Source organism: Echeneis naucrates, chromosome 22, assembly GCF_900963305.1.
Source record: "Echeneis naucrates chromosome 22, fEcheNa1.1, whole genome shotgun sequence".
Taxonomy (NCBI): Eukaryota; Metazoa; Chordata; class Actinopteri; order Carangiformes; family Echeneidae; genus Echeneis; species Echeneis naucrates.
In genome coordinates, this window is record NC_042532.1 from 12044348 (window position 1) to 12060666 (window position 16319).

Sequence of the window (16319 nt, forward strand, 5' to 3'; positions counted from 1 at the left end):
TAGGTAGTCTTGTTTACCTATTTTAACAAACCCTCACGTAAAACAAGAAGATTCCCTCTCATCTCACCTGAAAGACTTATATTTATAAATATTTGTTTAAAATAACTTATTTTGGTTTGAGGGTATGAATGTATGACGGCGGCCATCAAAGACCTCGGTTCTCTCTGAGGAGCTCTACATTGTGGACTAACGGTGAGTACAAGCTTCTGAGCCAAAATGTGATCTGAGTATAAACAGATATACAGAACATACTTCATCCTGTTCTCATGGTTTATCTAATAATACTATTTTCTTTACTGACCATCTCTTTCTGGACTTATTTTGCCCCCCAACTGCTGCTGTTGGACAAAACCTATAATAATTTAAAATGTCAAAGAAACTTGTCAATATATTTGAAAAAAAAAAAAAAAAGGGAGTTACCTACATTTGTAACTGTCTTTCACATACAAAAATGCCCACAGGTGTGAAAGATGAGAGGGCCTTTAAACTCTCATCTTACAAGAAGAAGGAATTTCTCAACATTTTACAGGAAAATAAACTTTTGAGTTTCTCCTTTTTTAGTCCCTAAACTGTCTGAAGTGACGGCTCGAACATCTACCAGACGCTGTACTGTCGCTTTAAGAAAAGCACGTGGTACTTGCAAACATCCGGTGTTCAACAAAAAGAAATGAAATTGCAACAATGGCGCTGACACAGTGTTTGACGCACGTAATCTTGCCAAACTAATGAAATGTCCCTCTGTCGCCGTGTTGTCGACACATTAAGGTCTCTCTGTCCGGTCGGACTGCTGTGTGCTCCCGCAGATAGTCCCGCAGATGGAGGCTGGCAGCCTGGTTTCCTGCAGGGAGGACATTTCTTCGCTGTTTCCCCATCAAACGCCGGATGCCAAGTATAAAGTAGAGTATTTTAGCTGGGCTGGCTTACTCATCATACTAACACTTCCTAACCGCTGCATGGTAACCAGGCTTCATTGTCTTTTGTCAGAATTTAAGCAGGCAGTTTTCCTCTGTGAGAAAAGTGCACGGAGATGGAAACTGCTTCTACAGGGCCTTCTGCTTTGCACACATGGAGTCGATCCTACATAATGTCAGAGAACTGCAGAGGTCAGTTACCACCATCATCATCTGTCCTACTACTCAATTCAGTCGAATAAGGGGGCCTTTCTCACTGCTTTCAATTTCAGATTCAAGGACAAAATCACTCAAAGCAGGAAAGTTTTATCCTCCGCGGGATTTGATGAGAGTTCATTCATGCACCACCTGAACACAGTAACTATTTCTTTTCACCATCACACCAATTACTTGACCTATATGTATGCTAAAAATTCCAATCAGGCCTCTGGGTGGGGGGTAAATTGTAGTTCTGCTCAGTCAGAAGCAGCAAATTTACATTCGGGAATGGACAATTTCAAAATGCCTATACTTCAGGGATTAGGACAAAGTGGCCCCAGTGGTAGATTAAAAAATTACACCATTTAGTCATAAATATGCCCCACTAAATATATTTTAAAAACCAAGATTAACACTTTTTCTTAGGTTCCAACTTGTGTTGAAATCCGTTCATCAACTGAACGTCACGGCATGGATTTGTGAAATGCCTGACTGCTGCTATCTCTTGAAGGTTGTATATGTTGTGGAGCAGTGCCAAGCTGAGGAGCAGGAGGACACGCTGCTCAGGCTCTTCAATGAGCAGGTCACCTCTGACAGTGTGGTGCAGTATCTTAGGCTGCTCACTTCATCCCACTTGTTAAACCATGCAGACTTCTTCTGCAGCTTTGTGGAGGCACCAAACCTACAGGCATATTGCCGTCAGGTTAGTAAAGTGTTGCTGCCATCTAGTGAGGGCAAAAAAAACAAAACAAAACAAAAAGGTGTCACCCAAAAGTTTTTTTTTTTTTTTTTGAAAAGGGCGGCCAAGGTAAAACAACTGACATTTTTAGTAATGCCATTTCTTGCTTCACTCAGGAAGTCGAAACTATGGCGATGGAGTGCGATCATGTAGACATCCTGGCTCTGATGGAGGCCCTGGACATTTGCATACATGTCGTCTCTATGGAGGGTGTCGATGAACTGTTGGCTCACCACATCATTCCAGAGGGTGCTGAACCCTCCCTATACCTCCTCTACCACACTTCACACTATAACATCCTCTATCCTCGACCGCAGCAATGACCAGTGAGGCAGCAGAACTCTGCTCAACTCAGGAATATTGACTTTGGTTGAATAAACCACAACTGTGCTTTAAGACACTTGTGACTATAGATTTTTATAAACATCTTGGATTGTATAAAGTCTCAACATCTGGAATATATATTGCACAATGTGCAATAAATGTCTGAGAGAACTGAGAAGAATGTTTAAAATTACATTTATGTAATTAACAGTTACAGAAATTCTGTCCATGGTGGCCATTTTTAAATAAAACCTTTCCAAATAAATGTCACTGCTTCAGCCTATCCTTCTTCTGCTTCTGTTTTTTTTGACATCTTTTTAATTTCTGTTTCTTCTTCTGTATTGAAACAGTGGTTAGGGCACTTTCCATCCCTGAACGTGGCATGTGAGGCAGGGAGAGCTTTCCCATTTGAGTGGGATACTTGGTCTTTATCACATTCTTGAACACAGGCTGGGATAGCAAATATTTCAAATGCTTTTTCATCACTTTCACCGTCTTCTGCATCTCCCTGTCAGCCTCCTCATCCCTTCCTCCACCTGTGGACATACATTTTATGTTTATGAATGGATTTAACATGTAAATGAATTTCTTTACTGTCACGGGTATGGTTATGTCGGTCTCACCAAGTAAAAGATCATCATCCAGGTCCACCTCCAGGGCTTCTGCAGCATGTCTCAACCAGGAGTTGTGCTTCTTCTCCCTGCTGTTATGGAACTCGATCTTTTCTATCTTCCAGGCCAGGTTCACACGCTCCTGCGAAGCAAACGCACCAAATAGTAAATAAAAAAATATTTTGTTTAATGTCACAAAGACATGACCTAATGGTATCTTACCTTTATGACTTCCATACATTTGGTCTCTATGGGGAACATTGGAAGATCTTCATCCTTTCCAAGAGTCTTGTAAATCTTTCTGAAGTTCATCATATCGTCTGGGCCTATTAGCAGCAAACTGAGACCCTGTTTAGTGGCTCTTGCCGTTCTACCACTGCGATGGACATAAGTCTCAGATGTCCTAGGAACCTGATATACACAGCAGCACATTATTAAAATAACTTTATCTGATCAATTTGGATTTGACGATTAGTCTAGTGGCTTTACACTACTGCAGTTAACAGAACATTTACCTTTCAGTTAGTAACCCAATATGAGCTCAACAGCAGACTCAGCGTTGTATGGTGGTTAGTGTTATGGCTAATTGGTAATCTAACCTGTGCGGTTCAAAACCAATCTGAGGATTTAGCTCTATCAAAGATGGTAAATGTTTGAGAGATCTGTTAAAACAAATTACCTGGTAATGGATGACATGCTCAACATCGGGGATATCCAGTCCTCTTGCAGCCACATCAGTAGTCAGCAGAACGCAACTGGGAATTAAATCCAGAGCCAGTTTAGCAAAACACAAAACAAATTAAAATAACTGACTGAAAGTTACCAAATGAAGCTGCATCATTTTTTTTTAAACTGCAGTTTGACTTGGTAAGTGCTTTTTTTGTCTGAGTAAGAACATGCTACGGTAGCAGCAGTACACAGATACAAACATGACTGTAAGGCATGTAAACATCCAACTTTATGAGTGAATAAAAATCCTGTATGAAAGTCTGGAAATTGAAGCTCTTACCTTTCAACATTAAAAATGGCCTAGGATCAAAAACTGTTTATTCAGCATTTTAAGTGTATTTAGATCTTGAAGCTTTAAGATTCCTACAGCAATGAAAAGGATTTGTTTGTAAAATTGCTGTGGTTTCAAACTTGGAAATGATTGAACATATTTTGCAAATATGCATTATGATACAACCCAAAGATGGAACTACTGATGTAAATCAATCCAGGCACCAAATGGGCCCCTGAGCATCTGCTTGTGATTGACTGATTGTTATGGATCATCACAGGCACAATTGCTGGAGAATGTCTCCCTAAGGTGACTGAGTTCAGACTACTACTCCAACTGAGTGCAACACTCACCTCTCCCTCTCAGCAAACCTTTCCAGGTTTTTGAGACGTTGTTTCTGGTGCATGCTGGCATGAAGAGGCAGTGGGATGCAGTCCAATATGACCAGCAGGGAGTGCAACCTCTTGATACATTCTATGCTGTTGGCAAACACCATGGTGCGCCCGGGGTACTGCAGGAGGAAGTAATAAAGATAGAAGTCTTTCTCCTCTTTTTGACAGTGGATTCTTGTCTCAGTCAGCGTCTCTGCTGTTGCCTCCTTCCTAGTGAGGTCGATGATTTTGGGTTTGGCTTTGATCCCCACTTTCTCCATGAGAATTTCAAGTTTGGCCTTCTGGTCCAGATTCTTCTTCTTCTGAAGCACACGGGTGGGAAGACTGTGAACCATGGTCAGTGTGGCGGAGAACACAAATGTTTGCCTCGTGGGATTAAAGTGAACAGTGTTCAGCATCTCCAGCAGGCTCTCCAGTTCTGCGAAGTGGCCTCTCTCTACCATGCGATCAGCTTCGTCAATGACCAGGCACCTGGGGTGTGGCACAGTATAAAAATATATATATATATAAAATGCAACAAAGGCATACACCGGCTTATATCTTACAGATATTCATTACACTCCAAATGTTGAGATTTGGTTTAACTCTAAAGATGATTTTTTCCTGTTGTAAAAAGATAGGAATGGAACACATTCATCAAAACTCTTCTCCTGACTTGGCAGTCTTCTTTAAAGAGATGAGTACAGTCGAGGCAACTGCCAGGTGCACAGCCGAGCCAATCGAGTCAGCATTTAGGTCTTTAAGGGATAAACACAGAGCTCCATTCGGTGCTGCCAAGTCAGGATACTACTTAAAATACAAGATCCTACTCAGATCTGGCCAATTTCTGGATGGCATTCAAATTCTATAAAAACAAAGTCAGCGCCTGTGGATTCTGTTTAGCTCTCACAAAACATTTTGCTGCTGCTGGTCTTTTATTTGAAGGAGACTGCAGAAGAACTTTTAATGCCATATATATCTTGGCTTTGTTCATTTCAAGTATATTCATACACCATTACAGAACACATAATATAATGTAACTATTTCAGGCTTAAATTATATTCCGCATCGTCCATTTTAGGAAATCGTGCTTTGTGTCCTGTCCATATACAGTAATAACAATACAAAGATCACTGTGACCTTTACAAATTAAGACTCCATGCCTGTCAAAAACACAACTCTTTTATTTAACAAGATTATTCCCACCAATAACCTTAACGTTATGTTTAACTCAGCCTGTCCTTTTATTTCTATATTTATACCCTCATACAGACTGCTGAACATCTTCTATAGCTAAACATGGTAGAGCTAAACAACTGTTAGCATTTGAATAATAATAAAAAAACAAACAAACAGGTGCAGACTTTGACTTACCTTAGCTGTCTGAGGTTCAGGAGATGTGGATGCCTCTCCTTGATTAAATCCCACAAACGTCCCGGAGTTGCGATGATTATCTCAGGCCTGTGTTTTAGCATCCTCCTCTGTTTCTGTTGGGCCATTCCACCCACGACGATTGCTGTTTTGATGTCTTCAGCACAGTAACATCCTCAGTATTTTGACAGTAATAAAGCTATTAGAAATTAGCCTAACATCATTGGGTTGAATTACTTACCTGTGAATTTGGCGACAGCGTCAATGTGATGTTTGACCTGAACAGCTAGCTCCCTGGTGGGAGTGAGAACCAGGCCAAGGAGGGGCTGGTTCTGATCAGGTTTTTTTTCTGCTTCAGCTGTGGCGTCAAAGTCAAACTCTGCATTTTCAATCACTTGAACACATCCGAGTGTTTGATCCTCATCACCTTCTTCCTCTTCTTCACTGCCATGCTCGCTTGCATTTTCATCGGAATCACCTTCGCCCTGCTCTTCCTCTGCATCAATGTTGCCCTCCTGTTCCTCTTCTGTTATGGATTCAGCATCATTTTCTGACTTCAAAGTAGGTAAATACAAACTCTCAACCTCTGTGGTTAGTTTTGTGTTGATATCAACAGATTTATCTAAACCTTTTTTCCACTCCAGGATGGTGTGTATCATGGGAATGCCAAAAGCCAATGTCTTACCACTACCTGTAAAGACAATGATAATATTAACTTCATATGCAAGAGCAAAAACAGAAAAAAAAAAGCTTTGACAGGAAGAATGACGTTTCATCTCACCTGTCTCAGCTGCCCCCAGTATATCCATACGATCCCTTATAGCTGGAGGTAATGCCAGGGCTTGAATTGGTGTGGGTGACCCAAATCCAAGGCTGCTCAGTGCCGTTAGGACTGGGGAGGGAACAAACAGGTCCTTCCATGCACCCACATCAGCATCTTTATCATTTGAGCCAGATAGTGCAGCATTTGTCCAGTTCTTTGTTTGCTTTTTAGGAGGTTTTGTCCCTTTGTCTTGAGAGGATTTTTTACTCTCCAGAGTTGGAAGTTGTGATGATGGCTCTGTGTCTGGTTCTTTCCCAGTTTCATTTTCTATCTGCTGCTTCTGTTTATTTTTCTTCTTTTTGTTGCTCTTTTTTGCAGTTTTTGGCTGGATGCTATCTTCAGAGCTGATAGCTGAAGGCTCTGAAGAATCTTCTTTAGCTGTCTCCTCTTCTTTGGCAGCTCCATCCTTCACTGTTGTAGAAACTGTGTCTTGTTTTTCTGATTCCTTTGCTGAATGTTTCTTAGTTTTCTTCTTCTTGGTTTTTTTCTTGACTGGCTCAGCTGTTTCTTCTCCCTCATTGCTCTCCACGCCTGCCTCACCCTCCTCTTCCTTACTGGCCTTTCTCTTCTTTGCCTTTCTCTTCTCCTTCTTTTTGAGCTCTTTAGCTTCTTTGGCTGCAGCCTTTTCTGAGTCAACCAGATGGTAATTTGTCAGCTCCTCGAAACACACCAGCCCCTCCATGCCCTCCTCTGAGAACAGGGTGGGATCTAGCTCTATCGCTTTCCATTTGCCTTTCACATGAATGCTCCGTTTGGCTTGTTTCTGGAGACCAGAGGACAGCCGCTTCATCTTCTTTGTCTTCATTTTGCTACAAACACAACAAAGCGAGTGAGGCCAACACATGCCACATCTTCAGAGCATTTAGCAACACACGCGTATCTACACCACCGTTGGACAGACAGCTTGATAACAAGTTGACTACTAAACCTTATTTGCGCAAAAACAAAACCACACAACAACACTGGAATCACACGCCTTACCGTAACTTTCTGAGGTTTTGTGGGACGTCGGAAATATGATTACAACCATGCACTACACGAGGGCGCAGCCATGACAGAGTTGGTCACGTGGTTTCAAAAAACTTTATTTGTCGAACAACCGGGAAAGAGCCGAAGATCCGTAGTTATGAGTCGTGAACGAATCACTCATTTCTACACGGAGCCTGATTAGCGGCCATGAGACAAGTGAACGAGAGACTCAGGACCTGAAGACCCGTACTTTTGAGTCGTGAGCGAATCAGTCGCTGAGTGCAGAGAGCCTGTTGGAAACGTGAAGTGGTTGGTGGTGAACCGGGCCGCTGCCTAAGACTATTCCTCCTGTCTCGGACGGTCACCCAGCCGCCCTGACTAGATCCCGGCTGCCCGAGGAGCTGCTTCAGGTCGGCCCGCACCGGCTGCAGGGGGGCGGCTAGCTAAGGTGCGGAGCCGCGACTCTAATTTCTGCCATCATCCTGAATCTATTAGCCCTAATCTACAATCAAAACAGGAGGCAGAGGAGGAACCAGACATGGAGCACACAGGACAGGAGAGGAGACAGACAGCTGAACAGTTTAGGGAAAGAGAGAAGAGGCTGAAATCTGAGATAAGTACAAGTTTGATAACAGTTTACTGTCTATGGATCAACCTCCACAGACCTCCACTGACTGGACCCCCAGACCCCCCCGGAGTTTAGACTGTGTTCATTGTGTCCATATAATATCTGTTCTGTGACTGACTCCTGCTGGATAGGAAGCAAAAAACAGAAATTCAAACTCCAGTTTCCTTTCCTTTCCTGATCCCTTAAAGTGGAGCTGTGTGGATATTAACCAGCTGTTTTAGCACCATATCTCATGTGCCACAAGCATCAACATACAGTTCAATATAGTTACTTTGTGTTTGTAAACCTACAAAAAGAGCTGTGTGTCTGTCATGTTGGGAAGTAAAGCACATTGCAGTGTAAAGGTGAGACAGTGTGTCTCTGTATGTCTTATTGTGTGAATGATGTGGATTTCCCTCAGTTTAAATATATATATATTATAATATATATATATATATATATATATATATATATATATATATATATATAAAGTATCTATGATATTTATAATATCAAAGTAACATAATATTGCAGCTGTATATGAACTGCGATATAAATGAAAAATACAGATGGAGGCTGCTGATATAGCAGTTTTGTGCCATGTGGCTTGAGCAGCATGGTGGTCAGTGCTGTCGCCCCACAATGAGAAAGTCGCAGGTTCAATTCCGGCCAAGGCAGCTGTGAAGTGGGGTTAATTGGTGACTCTAAATTGTCCACATTGTGAGTGATGGACTGGGCATGGAAAAGTGGTAGATGGATTATGATATTGATGACTAGACTGGGACCCCTCCAGAGACTAGACTGGACCAGACCCCTCCACAGAGACCAGACCGTGAGCGAATCAGCCACTCCTACACAGAGAATATGCAGCAGAATGAACGGATCTGAGCTAGTGGACCAGGGAAAAAAGAACAAGATGACTTGTTACTCCCGAGTCATACAAAAGGTTAACTGTGAAAGTGATGTGTTGTTCACGAACAACACATCACTTTTCAGCACTGTTTGGCATTAAGGACATTTTCTGAAATCAGCATGAATTTGCCATTAACCAAAGAACAACAAAAACACATGAAAGAACAGTGTGTGGCAGTACAGTGTCTATCAATGAATAGTAAAAGGTCTGAGATAAAATTATCCTGTAAACTGTGAAAAGGGGGATATAAAGCCAGGTTCAGGTATATTTCTTAACTTTTCTTAGTCATTGACTATCTAATCTATTGAGCAGTAGTGAATATTGTGTAAATCATTGAGTATTTTACTTAAACAGAAAGGCTCTGAAATTGCAAAAATACATTTCTCAGTAAAATACTGTGGATGTCTTATTTAGGTACCCAGAAATGTTCCTGCTTACAATGAGTTTTTCTCACTAGTGTGCTGTTGGAGAGCTGAAAGGCTTTATTCCTGATTACATCCCAAAGAACAGTACATCAATGTAAAGGTTTTATTAATAGTCATCACAAAAGGGCTTTTACAGAACACACCAACATAACAATTTCAAATCATTTTGCCTTTTGCAAGCTTGAATAAACATGATGTGTGCGCACTGCTAGTTTCTGGTGGGGTCAATCACCCTTCCCATGAACAACAGGCAGTTTGTTTCTTCGTGGTATATGAAGAAGAAAAACGGTCTGTTGACAGTGAAGGTCCTGGGTAAGGAATATGGAGTAATGCCAGTTGTTGTGGCGGCTGCTGCAGTGGTGCCTGTCTCATCCAGCTCAATCACGGCCTTGTGCAGCACCTGAGATTTTACAGTTGAGACCAAGGTCATCATTTGCAGACTGGAACGTGTCAACATGTTGTTACAGCATGGCAAAATTGAAAACCTACTTCAGACACTTTGATGGCACCGTCTTTGCTCAGCCTTGTCAAATTGGCTGAATTGCTGAAGACACTGGCCATGCCCATGTACGGTAGAAGATTGTGCAGGGAATACGACTGCATCATCTTGAATTTGGGCATGTTGACTTCCATTTTCCTGTGAACAAGACAAAGTTAGACGCAAGTACACTCCTTTGTATTTAACAGTAGGTATATGTTATCTAATAATTTTAACTTTAGCTACTGTATGCTTGTGAGAGCAGCCTCCCATAGAAGACAAAGTCCGTAACAATGATAGCTGAAAGATTCTAAATATGGTTGATAAAAATAATATAAAAGTTAAGTCTAACAAATAGGTGTAAAATGTTACATTTCTCCATATGACTGGCACCTATGCACTTACACTTTTTTCAGCCCTCTGACCCAGCTGAGGAACTTCTGAGCAGTGATCTCATCATCAATTACAGTGTAGTCCTTGCCTTTGTTGGGTAAAAGGATAAGCATGGAGACGCCTCCGTGATATGGCAGCTTCAGCACTTTGACTCCAAGAGAAATGTCTTCCATCACGTAGAACTTATCCTCTACAAACATCATTGGCACTTGCACAATATTATAGTTGTCAATGTAGAAGGGGGCACTTTGGGTGAAATTGGGGTTGAATGGAATCTGCCAGGCACCTATGGAAGATATAATGCTGCGTAACTGTGTGGGCTTAAAGGGCAGACATCAAAGCACTTCAAATGATGCAGAGTATTTAATAGCCTGAAGCAAAGAATAAAGCATGATTAATCTTACCCTGGAAGAAAATCGTGTCAATTAACATGAGCTGAGTGATTGGGTCCAGGGTTGAAATCATTTCTACCACTTTGTCATCAGTTTTCTTCTTGATGTAATTATTGATGAACCGGGCACTCCGTAATGTATCTGAAAAGTCTACCATCTGGATGTCAGCGTGAAAAAAAGTTTTGATCTTGTTCTCAAATTCTTTCTCGACCTCAAACTGCTGGTGCATAAAGAGGGCCATTCCTTGGTCCAGTTTCAGTGATCCATTCTGTGTGATGTTGTCATGAAGGAGTTTGAAAAGTGTGGGGATAAGTTCTGGCTGGTTAGCCCTTTCCAGCTCCTCCAGCTTTAGACCCTGAAGTAACTCTGCATGTGTGACGCCGCCAGTACCCATCAAGAGAGCAGCGAAACTGGTGGAGATGCTCATAGGAGAAAAAAAAATGTTCTTGTCGTGGTAACTGGATATTTCTCTGTAAAGGTTCATGGCAAAGTCCATATTTTTGATGGAAAGATCTGAGATAGAGGGACTTGTAAGTTGTCCTTGGTGGACAGGGGCAAGGAAGCACATGTAGGTTAGAGCAAAAATTAATCCCATCTTCATCCTTTGCAACATCATGATTTCAGTCTGGTAAGGACAATCTGAAACACACAGACATGTAGATGGCAAAGTGTTAAAGAAGCACGACTTAACAGTAGTATGATGATCTAGAAAAATAAATAAATCTTTTCAGCATATTAATCCTTATTATCTAAATCACAATGATGACACTTTTTTTTTTTTTACAGATAATTGCCACTGAAACACATAAAATAACCAAATGTCATACGTACCATTCAGCCTGAGGAAGAATGCATCTAAGAGCTCCATCTATTATTTGGAGAGGCAAAGTACAAGTGTGCTCTGATGGTTATATATTAACCACAACATGCTGGCTGTTGTGTGTTGATCAGAAATGTTTATTGAACATTGAGGACCGCTTTTCCCAGGGGTCACCAATTCTGGCACTGGAACATATTTTAGACGTTTCCCTGCTCCAACACATCTGGTTCAATGGATTAGCTAGTTAGTCATCTAGTCAAACTCTGCTGAGGTCGAATAAGTAGCTGATCATTTGAATCAGGTGTGTTGGGAAACTAATCAAAATCATGCAGGGCAGTAGCCCCTGCCAGGACCAGAGTTGGTGACCCCTGTCTTATCCAGATGTGATGTCACAACAGCCACTAGCATTAATATAACAAATAATATAATAAGACATAGAAAACACAAGGAGGAGTGAATGTCACTTTAATCCTGGAACAAGAACTAATACATTAAATGAAAGAATGTGCTGTGGTATCATGTGAAATATAACAAAAATGAGGAATTAGTACTTATTCTAAGAATTCATGAATGTAAAAATATTGCAAAGGATAAAAAAAAAAATACCAGCATTTTATAATCTTTCACATATGCATTTAAATATAAAAAAGCCATAATAATGAAATCATGGAATCTTCATGGAGGTCATCCAGCACAGAAGTTCAGGTTTTGCAGGATTTCCAATACTCGTAGAGACCTGAAAATGTGTGCTAAATGGTTCCAGAGTACATTTCAACTGTAAACAAATCTAATTGTAATTATTTTAATTGTTTAGTGTGGTTTATTCAGCCACATTGCGTCTTTACTTTTCAGGATTTAACCGAAGCGTGCAGAGGACAGGTCAATAGATTTGAACAAGTTTGGGTTGGAATCAAATACAAAAAGAGAGAGAAAAAGAACATTATTGACAATATATGCATAATTCCATGTTCTTATTGGTTTGTTCTTTGGATTTTATCTTGCGCAAATCGGAGATCAAATAACAGACTCCCCTCATGCTGTATTTTACTCAAATTTCCAAAGGTCATTAATCAGCCAGTGGCTTCCATGTTTTACCTTATCTGAAATTCAGTTCAAATCAATGTATCTTTTTACACCTCATGTGTATAGCACTGCTGTAAGTATTAATGGAATCAATTTGATGAACTACTTCAGGGGCTGTAGCTGTAAATTGTGAAGACTACATCATTTAAAAGAAATCTTTTGTTGATTCCCTACACAGTTCAAATACTAAATACTGATAAACAGAAACAACATACACCCATATTAGGTAGGCTGGTAGGACATGTTTTTTTTTTGGTTTCAAGTGATCATACTATGCTGGAAAAAACATTGTACTCATCTATCAGCTAGTTTCATGATTACATCCCTGTTTCCTCACCACAACTGAACTTATTCTGGACAAGATATGAAACAAACAAAAAGAATCATTCTAAAGCATCTTGGATTCAACAAAGTACTCCATAGAATGTTGTTGTTCACTGTCCTTGCAAACTGGATAAAAACTTTATAATCTTAAATTCTATTATGCCTGCTTATAAGCTTAAAGGGTAACAACAAAGCTACAACATCAAAAATATGTTGTATGTCTGAATACCTTGGGAATTCACTGTCAGATGTTTACAAGTGAAATTGTTGATGATGTCAGGAATAAATAATCCACAAAAGTTAATGTTGTTGGATAAAAGTTGTTTTGGTACATTGCAAAAACCAATGAATTCAAAAGCATACTTTTCTGGTGGGGAGGGCACTGGAGTCGCATATTATCTCCTATACAACCCAAGTCCAATACAAGGGTAGGAGACTTTGTCTTTATCTGTCAAGTTTTTATTTGTGGTCAAAACAAGAGTCCCCTATGAGTCATAGAACACTCACCCCTGTATGTATTTAGCCCAAGCAAATAATCACACACTTTGCATGTGATTCCTTCCAAACCTTTTCTAGAGAAACAAAAAAAACAAAAACAAAACAAAACAAAAAAAAAAAAACAAGAATAAAAAACTGTATAGAATAGAAATAGAAGGCGCCATGGTACAAAGGCAATTGCAAACTTGGATTAACTGCATCATGAGCTCCTGTGGTCATCCTTCTTCCAGCCTCAGTACCTTACTGAGTTAGATTGGACTCACTGCTGCCTTTTCTTGGTCATTGTTCTCTTCTCTGTGGCCTGTCTGCGAACTAACCAGGGGAAATGGGTCAGCCCTCTGACTGTCCTTTGGTTCGCATGTGCAAAAGGTTAGAGGAAGGAGCAAAGCTACCCCTGTCTGGGGTTGCCAATCCAGGCAGCTGGTAAACAACACGGGCAAACCTTTCACAACTTCACTGGCTGGGTTTTTGTTGTTGGTCCTCCACAGAGCCAGTGTTTACTGGTCCTAGATGAGGAAGGACAGTTCAGGGTAGTATCTTTAAAGTTTTTCTCAGAGAAGCTTTCAGATTAAATTAATAAAAAAAAAATCCTGACTATATTTATATTAAAAATCTCATGTGCTCACCTGAACTGCCAGTCGATTTTGTGTCTGGTTGTTGGGCAATGTTTGGCTGAGCATGTTGCTGCTGCCTAATCAGTCAACAGAAAATATTTGTCAAAATCCATTCACTTGGATAAAAAGACTTGAATTTAATCACAATGAGGTGCTCCCTCTGTGTAGTGGCTTAGCATACAGCTGAACCTACCGATCAAAGTAGGCTTGTCTCCTCCTTCTAAGTTCCTCTGCTGTTAGTGTCTCATTTTGTCCTCCTGCACCAGTAGCTGTTGCCTGGCTGCCTGACTTCACATTCCCCACTTCAGATTCTGAAGATATGTTGCTCATAACTGCTCCTATGAAAGAAGACAAAAGCAATTTTGCACTAACTGAGTCATTAGTGCAATGCAAAACCTAACTGATCATTTCAGGCAAATAAATTATGGAGTTTTAGATAAGCTTTTAATAACTCATCATTTACCTTGCATGCTGAGCTGTATGGCCCTGCGAAGGTCAGCCTCCTCATCTTCCACATCTATGTCCTGTCTGCTGAGCGCAAGAGCTCTTTTCAGTTCTTCATCTTCATCCACAACCTCATCCTCTACACCAAAGCCCATCTCTGTCTGGCCCAGAGCAACTGACCTGCTGCTCACAGTTCAAGGTTTTATCAGCTTCCACGGGTAAGTCATAAGTTTATTTTAACCAATATGGAACAAAACTAATGTGGCTCTTTTGGATTAAATCATGGTAAATTCACTGTGTACAGTCTGCACATAGAATACCTACCCTGCACTAGTCTGGGCCTCATCCTCTCCAATGAGCCTGGGCCGCTGCTGCTGCTGCACCCTCATTATCCCAAGGATCTGCTCTGCTTCACACTCAGGCAGGTTTCCTCGGATCACAAATATGGAATACCCTGCACAAACACAACTTTAATATTCACTTTTGCATTACAATATCTACACAAAGTGTCAATACATTTATTGTAATAAAAAAAAACTAACTAGCAAACACAACAAAAATACCTTCTTGCTGTAACTGTGCAAGGAAAAGGGCTAGATAAGTGTCTGATATCAACTCTGGTCCCGTCAACAGTGAATTAAGGTTAAACCACTGCAATGAAAACAAGATAGGACTTTTAGTAAACCAGTCTGTTTTCCAATTCTTTCTGAAGAGAAGTGCCTGATACCTGTTGTCCAAGTTTGCGTATAGTAAACCAGTGCTCCTTGTAGTTACAAATGAAGGCTTTTTCATTTCTGAAACATGAAAGTGGGAGTACCAGTTATGTTCATATTAATCTGATTACAGGTAACACCAGTATACAAATTACACAATGAAGGTTTAAAACTTTACATTGGATTTATCATCAAGCTCTGGTACTCCCTGCTGTTGAAGAGGATTAGCTCCAGGCCCCACACTCTCAGAGCATTGCTAATAACCTAGGGGATTGGATGAGGACAAAGGTTATTGATATCCGTTATGCATAATAGTTATTAATCTTTTAACAAGAAAATAATGAGCTCATTCTTCAAACTCACTTGTATGGAAAAGAACCCACTGTCGTCCATGTTCCCTGATGGTTGCTGGAAACAAATTTATGGAACATAAAGTTAGAAAGCGATTGCTAACAGCAGGTTAAATAATCTCCTGCATCACCATTCACCTTTTGGTGGCTCCTCACCTGTAAGAAGGTCCTGTACTCCTCACTGGCCATGCCGCCCTCCGCCATCCTCATCCTCTCCTCTTCATCCAGCTGATGGGCAATGGAGGACAGATCCACAGGAGTGAAGTACTCTCCCTGCAGGAGGTTGTTGAGGCAGTGCTGAGCGCACAGAGAACCCTCTTGCTACAAATAAAGGAGGGGTTATTGCTCGGTCTCCATGGAAGATGATGTAACAAGATTTCATCGTTTTTTAAGCAGCGATTTCAGTTTAATGGAAATGGGGTTAGCTAAAGCTAAAATGCTGTAGCTTTGGTCTCTCCCCAAGATAACAGTGCATGCAGCTAGGTTAGCTTCGTAAACAACACACAAGGCTAATCCTATTACTAGCTATAGTCATACATATTCGTTTACTACCTTGGCAAAAAAGAAGATTATTGGCTCTCATACAGCTTGCAGCAAGCTACAAGGAAACTTTTCATGATCTATTACCAGCTGATATTAGCATTTTAGCTGTGAGGACAACAGTACTGACAAATAGCAGCACATATCTCTGAACAGCGGTCGGAGAGCGCCGGGAAACAAACATCCGCCCTCAGCCCGAAGGTTTTCGGAATAAACTCAGCTAATTAATTACGCCTAAATATATTAAATGAAACATTTTAACTTACTTTCTCATGAAAAATGGAATCCATGTTCAGCTTTCTGTCAAACAGTCAACTTTGACCTCCTGTGTTTCTCTGCATTCATCACCATGCAGAGAGGAGACAATCCCAACCAGCGCCGCCCAGAGTCCGGGCTCCACGCCGCTGA

General features: G+C 40.8%; 4 protein-coding genes across 5 annotated transcripts; 1 reads left to right on the forward strand and 3 right to left on the reverse strand.

Moving 5' to 3' along the window:
* Window positions 1-26: 26 nt before the first annotated feature.
* On the forward strand, window positions 27-2449 carry LOC115035573 (ubiquitin thioesterase OTUB2). 2 transcript variants are annotated; one of them, XM_029493458.1, is made up of 6 exons: window positions 27-192; window positions 766-896; window positions 985-1103; window positions 1184-1268; window positions 1621-1812; window positions 1965-2449. In XM_029493458.1, the coding sequence occupies exons 1-6, from the start codon at window positions 129-131 to the stop codon at window positions 2169-2171; spliced, it is 798 nt and encodes a 265-aa protein (XP_029349318.1). In that variant the 5' UTR covers window positions 27-128; the 3' UTR covers window positions 2172-2449. The 2 variants fall into 2 exon arrangements, with proteins under 2 accessions (XP_029349318.1, XP_029349319.1); XM_029493459.1 differs by lacking the exon at window positions 27-192 and having other exon boundaries at window positions 247-889.
* Window positions 2125-7402, reverse strand: ddx24 (DEAD (Asp-Glu-Ala-Asp) box helicase 24). Its single transcript, XM_029493454.1, has 9 exons — window positions 7330-7402; window positions 6307-7157; window positions 5767-6216; window positions 5529-5682; window positions 4137-4646; window positions 3463-3538; window positions 3006-3194; window positions 2796-2925; window positions 2125-2708 (listed from the first exon to the last, which is right to left on the reverse strand). Exons 2-9 carry the CDS (start codon window positions 7151-7153, stop codon window positions 2440-2442), a joined length of 2625 nt encoding a protein of 874 aa, XP_029349314.1. The 5' UTR covers window positions 7154-7157; window positions 7330-7402; the 3' UTR covers window positions 2125-2439.
* Window positions 7403-9470: 2068 nt separating this feature from the next.
* serpina10b (serpin peptidase inhibitor, clade A (alpha-1 antiproteinase, antitrypsin), member 10b) lies at window positions 9471-11141 on the reverse strand. The gene is made up of 4 exons (XM_029493455.1): window positions 10538-11141; window positions 10146-10419; window positions 9752-9899; window positions 9471-9662 (listed from the first exon to the last, which is right to left on the reverse strand). The coding sequence occupies exons 1-4, from the start codon at window positions 11139-11141 to the stop codon at window positions 9471-9473; spliced, it is 1218 nt and encodes a 405-aa protein (XP_029349315.1).
* A 660-nt stretch (window positions 11142-11801) lies between these two features.
* atxn3 (ataxin 3) lies at window positions 11802-16201 on the reverse strand. Its single transcript, XM_029493457.1, has 11 exons — window positions 16178-16201; window positions 15528-15692; window positions 15385-15429; window positions 15200-15285; window positions 15036-15102; window positions 14872-14959; window positions 14633-14762; window positions 14328-14491; window positions 14058-14202; window positions 13877-13941; window positions 11802-13756 (listed from the first exon to the last, which is right to left on the reverse strand). The coding sequence occupies exons 1-11, from the start codon at window positions 16199-16201 to the stop codon at window positions 13704-13706; spliced, it is 1032 nt and encodes a 343-aa protein (XP_029349317.1). The 3' UTR covers window positions 11802-13703.
* Between the last annotated feature and the right edge of the window lie 118 nt (window positions 16202-16319).

What these genes read in the sequence shown, in the direction of transcription:
- ddx24 (XM_029493454.1), bottom strand. Translation starts at nt 7,153, where the DNA reads ATGAAGACAAAGAAGATGAAGCGGCTGTCCTCTGGTCTCCAGAAACAA. An exon ending in AATGTATGGAAGTCATAAAG is followed by an intron (nt 2,926 to 3,005) that starts GTAAGATACCAT and finishes TTTGCTTCGCAG; the next exon opens with GAGCGTGTGAACCTGGCCTG. An exon ending in GGATGATGATCTTTTACTTG is followed by an intron (nt 2,709 to 2,795) that starts GTGAGACCGACA and finishes GTATGTCCACAG; the next exon opens with GTGGAGGAAGGGATGAGGAG.
- atxn3 (XM_029493457.1), bottom strand. Translation starts at nt 16,201, where the DNA reads ATGGATTCCATTTTTCATGAGAAA. An exon ending in ATTCCATTTTTCATGAGAAA is followed by an intron (nt 15,693 to 16,177) that starts GTAAGTTAAAAT and finishes CTTTATTTGTAG; the next exon opens with CAAGAGGGTTCTCTGTGCGC. An exon ending in AGACAAGCCTACTTTGATCG is followed by an intron (nt 13,942 to 14,057) that starts GTAGGTTCAGCT and finishes TTGACTGATTAG; the next exon opens with GCAGCAGCAACATGCTCAGC.
- LOC115035573 (XM_029493458.1), top strand. Translation starts at nt 129, where the DNA reads ATGTATGACGGCGGCCATCAAAGACCTCGGTTCTCTCTGAGGAGCTCT. An exon ending in AATGTCAGAGAACTGCAGAG is followed by an intron (nt 1,104 to 1,183) that starts GTCAGTTACCAC and finishes TTTCAATTTCAG; the next exon opens with ATTCAAGGACAAAATCACTC. An exon ending in TACAGGCATATTGCCGTCAG is followed by an intron (nt 1,813 to 1,964) that starts GTTAGTAAAGTG and finishes TGCTTCACTCAG; the next exon opens with GAAGTCGAAACTATGGCGAT.
- serpina10b (XM_029493455.1), bottom strand. Translation starts at nt 11,141, where the DNA reads ATGATGTTGCAAAGGATGAAGATGGGATTAATTTTTGCTCTAACCTAC. An exon ending in GTCAGAGGGCTGAAAAAAGT is followed by an intron (nt 9,900 to 10,145) that starts GTAAGTGCATAG and finishes TCTTGTTCACAG; the next exon opens with GAAAATGGAAGTCAACATGC. An exon ending in GTGCCATCAAAGTGTCTGAA is followed by an intron (nt 9,663 to 9,751) that starts GTAGGTTTTCAA and finishes GTAAAATCTCAG; the next exon opens with GTGCTGCACAAGGCCGTGAT.